The 4,361-nt window shown below is 38.5% G+C and overlaps 1 protein-coding gene across 1 annotated transcript; it reads right to left on the reverse strand.

Moving 5' to 3' along the window:
• Window positions 1-991: 991 nt before the first annotated feature.
• On the reverse strand, window positions 992-3,485 carry LOC138019417 (neurogenic locus notch homolog protein 4-like). Its single transcript, XM_068866191.1, has 4 exons — window positions 3,435-3,485; window positions 2,584-2,672; window positions 2,215-2,274; window positions 992-1,180 (listed from the first exon to the last, which is right to left on the reverse strand). The coding sequence occupies exons 2-4, from the start codon at window positions 2,648-2,650 to the stop codon at window positions 1,032-1,034; spliced, it is 276 nt and encodes a 91-aa protein (XP_068722292.1). The 5' UTR covers window positions 2,651-2,672; window positions 3,435-3,485; the 3' UTR covers window positions 992-1,031.
• Between the last annotated feature and the right edge of the window lie 876 nt (window positions 3,486-4,361).

Raw genomic sequence — 4,361 nt, forward strand, 5'->3', positions numbered from 1 at the left:
GTACGATCAAAACTTGCTCTAAGTTGGATCAAAATAGAAAGGGGTAGGGGCCTGAGAGGTCAGCGGCAGCGAAAATTGGGGTCGCATAAACTGGTTGGAGTATTTTTACAAATATTCTAGGGGCACTACTTAAACCATTGGGAAGGCAGAGAGACATGATGGCCAAAACAAAAAATAAAAACACTCGAGGAGAGTAGGTGGCTACTGAAACTATTGTAAAATGGTATCTAAAAGGCTGGTGACACACGGTTAAACATCGTCAACCATCATTTGATGCTCAACAAATGTTTGAACTATGTTACAGAAACTTGTTGAACGGAATAGAGCTTGTCTCTACTACAACGTTCAAAATGTTGAATGGCGTACTTCAACATTCAACATGTCATGAGCACAATGTTCAACACGCACTCTACTGACGAGGAAGGTCAATAGGTACCGAATGCTATCATGTCTTCGTTCATCTAATTAGGTGCATTCTGGACATAAATGCCACAGCTGTCTGTTTTCTGTACACCAGGAAATCCCTACGGGAATTCGCAATTTCGGGAGAAAAGTTCAAAACTTGACTTTTTCAACAGCTAGCGGTGGCATTGTGTGGCATCCCAAAAAACGGCTTTTATAAACCAAGTACCGGCTGAATGCATGAGCGCGTGCGTCGGTGACACACGGTTCAACATTTGTCAATGAATGAACAAATGTTGCAGTTCTTGTACAAGAAATGCAACAGTTTTGAGTACCGAGCCACGCCTACAGCCCTTGACAATGAATGACTTGAACTATAAAGGTCAGCCTTCAGAAGACCAGAGGCAAGACCATGTCGATTCGGCGACCAAGCAATTAATGGCCTTCTGGCCTTTATCTCAATAACCCGTTTATGACGCTTGCGCGCATTTATATACAAGTTGAAAAAAGACACGTCACCGGCTTGCATAGGAAAAGGAGGAGAGTTAGTTTGCTTTTGATAAAAAAATTCAAGCTGATACGTCGTCACTCAGTTCATTTTATTGACATATTTTTTCAGTTGACGATTGTTACGTGTGTGGGCGTAACGTTGCACAACGAGTACCCTCGTATCCTGGTGCGCACCGGCAATAAGGACCATCAGCTATGGAGTCGGGATAACGGATACAAGTTCCACCATGCAAACAGTAATGTTCCCTTTGTGCTTGAGTTTCACATTCTGAAAAAATAAATAAATAAGAAAGAAAAGAAACTCGACCGTGAAAATGGAAATTTAAAAAAACTGATCGTAAGCTACGGAAATAAAATATATACCACAAAGTATTACCCGAGAGTGAGGTCATTACAGGGAAATCTGAGACCGAGGCCTTGGTGTATTGACCGAACGATAGCGAGGTCAATACATCAAAACCAATGTCTGAGATTTCCCTGTAATGACCGAACGGACGAGGTTAAGAAGTTATTTATTATATGGCCTTTTTTTGCTCAAATTTGGCCTGTTCTTCGTTCTTTGGATAATAAAACTCACTCTCGCTGTGGCTCTCTTCGTCGCTCATACTAAAGAAGTGTCTGTACGTTAGTTTTTATTTATTTTTATTTGCAGTTATCAAAAATGTAGTTGAACTTTGTCCATATTTTTGTTGTTTTCGCCCACGGGCTGGTAGCTTTTAGTCTCAACTCAAAAGAGCCGTCGAGCCGAGAAATTATTTCATAATACCCGGAATACCCGCTCATTACAAGAAAATCTTGCCCGCTCAGCAGCCAATCAGAGCGCGCGTACTATTGTAGCCATCAGTAATAAAACCGAATATAATCAGATAAACAAAAATATAACCGGGCATCGCACCGTTTGTATGACAAATTCAATTCAAATTAAAGGTAAGCCATTAGAAAAGAAAACCTCAACGATTTAGTCGAACATAAGCCGCATTCCTGATGGACACCGCTTATGTTAGTCATCAACCGGTATCATTTATACAGTCAGTAGGTGTTTCAATTTTCACAACTGAATTATAAATGACCCTGGTTTTTTTCTTCCATCACAATTTCAACATTCATATTGTTTTGTCCTGTAACGTCTCCTGGCCATCTGTTTTTTGAATCTCAGTCGTTTCCGCCGGGGCTCTCTATCCCTTAATCATTTACACATCTGGATAGTTTATATACAACTCAATTTTGTGGAGCAACGATATGCCTCATAAACTGTTACAGAATAGTAAACAATCTATTGTAGGAGATCAAAGGGATTATTACCGGCTGTATGATCTGGAGACGTCGAGTCCGCGGATAGATTTTCCCCCTTCTTCGAGTCACCTGAACATAAAAGAAAATTATAGTTTTCTCCTTATTGCGTCTAAATTTTAAAACGTTCGCCTAATGGTATTTGTTTTTCGTGTTCAGGAGTAAAACACTTCGTTTAATTGAGAAAACTAAAGAAGTATCAACTTTTACTGAATTAACTGAAAGAAGAGCTAAACATTTCTACCGACATAGAAATGTATATTAATATCGTTAAATTTTAGTTTATGTTTATTTTAATGATCGATTCAAACCGAGACGAACGCCTATAAAAAGTTTTCGTTTGTACTGATAACCCAGTAGACACAATTTTATGAAACCTACCTTCACCCTTTCCCTCAACTGCGTACACAATTCCAACGAGGAAAAATAAAATAAGAGCAGGCTTCATGTTTGAACAGATCTGTTGCAGACTGAAAAAGTTAAGGAATGACCAATTTCTCAGGGTTACTCTGATATCACCGAAATTTATTCGTTATTACGTCATGGCGTGAAGCGTGGCAGGAACGCGTTAATTTCTAACTGACCAATAGAGATTTTGTGCGTAAATTGGTCCGACCATCTTTGAATGTAGTACCAGCTAGAGTGATTTATTTACTTAACCCCTGAAACAGATGCTATTAGGTGCAAGAGTGCCTATTTATTACTTGGGCGGAAGGAGCAAGTGAGGGCTACGACGAAACCGGGAAGATAGCGTTGTGTGCAAACTTCAAAACGTCGGGCCAACGTTTTCACGTTTTCGTGTTGAAACTCAAATAAGCCCTAAGGGTGAGGGGGTATAGTATCCAATTTTCTATTAGCAAACTGACCAAAAGAATATCAAACACCTCTTATATCTCACCAGAGATGATCGTTTCTTTCTGTGACTGTTTTGATATAAACGCAAAAATTCTAACTCACTAAAAATCTAAAGAAGAACCGCAACAGTATATTGTACCAGAGAAATTCACCTATCTTGTAACGTGGCATTTTTAATTATTTCTAATGTGATCCACGACGAAAGTAAGGTGGCTTAAAACAGTCTTCCGAAGAAAAAGATCAAGATGTCCAGTCCCCCCTCCAAGAGCTCGGTCACTATATTTTGCATTTTCCCCTGATTTGCATTCATTTGTTAGGAAAAATTACATTTTACATTAATTGCTGTGACTAACACTTCAGAAGAGGCATGCTGTTACCTTAATTTCAAAGATTTCAAAATCTTGATCTTTTTCTTCGCCAAACTGTAGTAAGCCACCTAAAGTAAGGAAGTAAGTTTACTAAAACACATCTTGCAGTCAAAATGCCTCAATTACACGTGGAATCTTTAAAAAAATAAGAAAAGGGAAAATTAGTAAAATACAACTAGTTAAAAAATTGAAGAATTAAGCTTCCATAAATAAAATTGTTCTTTGGTCTGTCAGTTTTATAATGACATTTATAAATGTGTTGCTCTTCTTTCTATTAAAGATGGTAACTATGTTTTAGCAGAAACTTGAGAGACTCGTGCGACGAAACGAATTCAAAAATCTTTCTGCACTTGTAGAGTATCTACTACGGTTTACGCGATGAGGCCTATCTTTCGTACTTAGATGACCACGCACAACGGTGTTCTGTAAATGTTTCGCTTTCTAAGAATTGAAACTAAATCGTGTCAAATTATCATACGCAATTGCATAAATTTAAGGATCAAATCGTTTCCATGAAGAACCTTTTCCTTGAATTATGAGCACAAAATAGACGACAAGCTTTCTTTCAAATAATTCTTGGCTGTCACATTTCCAACTATTCTTTTACCTGAAGACTGTGAAGAGTTGAATACAAATAAATACCGATAGCCAGACAACAGAGATCACAGATCCACTTAAGGTGTTCGATTCATTCTCTGTCTTTGTTCAACCCATACGTTACCAGAGAATTTTCCATTTGGTTTCAGTGTTCTACCTAACAGCACACTTGGTAAAATATTAGAATTACAGCTCACTTTGATTTCGGCTCGACGGGCGGTAGATTGTTGTCGAAGCCATTACTCGTCGCTTTTAAGATTGCAGGTATTTGATTTTAACCACCTGTCTAGTTTATCCAACTGACTTCCCATTATTGAGCTCCATAAGCGCCATTCGCGT

This window comes from Montipora capricornis, chromosome 10 (genome assembly GCF_036669925.1).
Source record: "Montipora capricornis isolate CH-2021 chromosome 10, ASM3666992v2, whole genome shotgun sequence".
NCBI lineage: Eukaryota > Metazoa > Cnidaria > Anthozoa > Scleractinia > Acroporidae > Montipora > Montipora capricornis.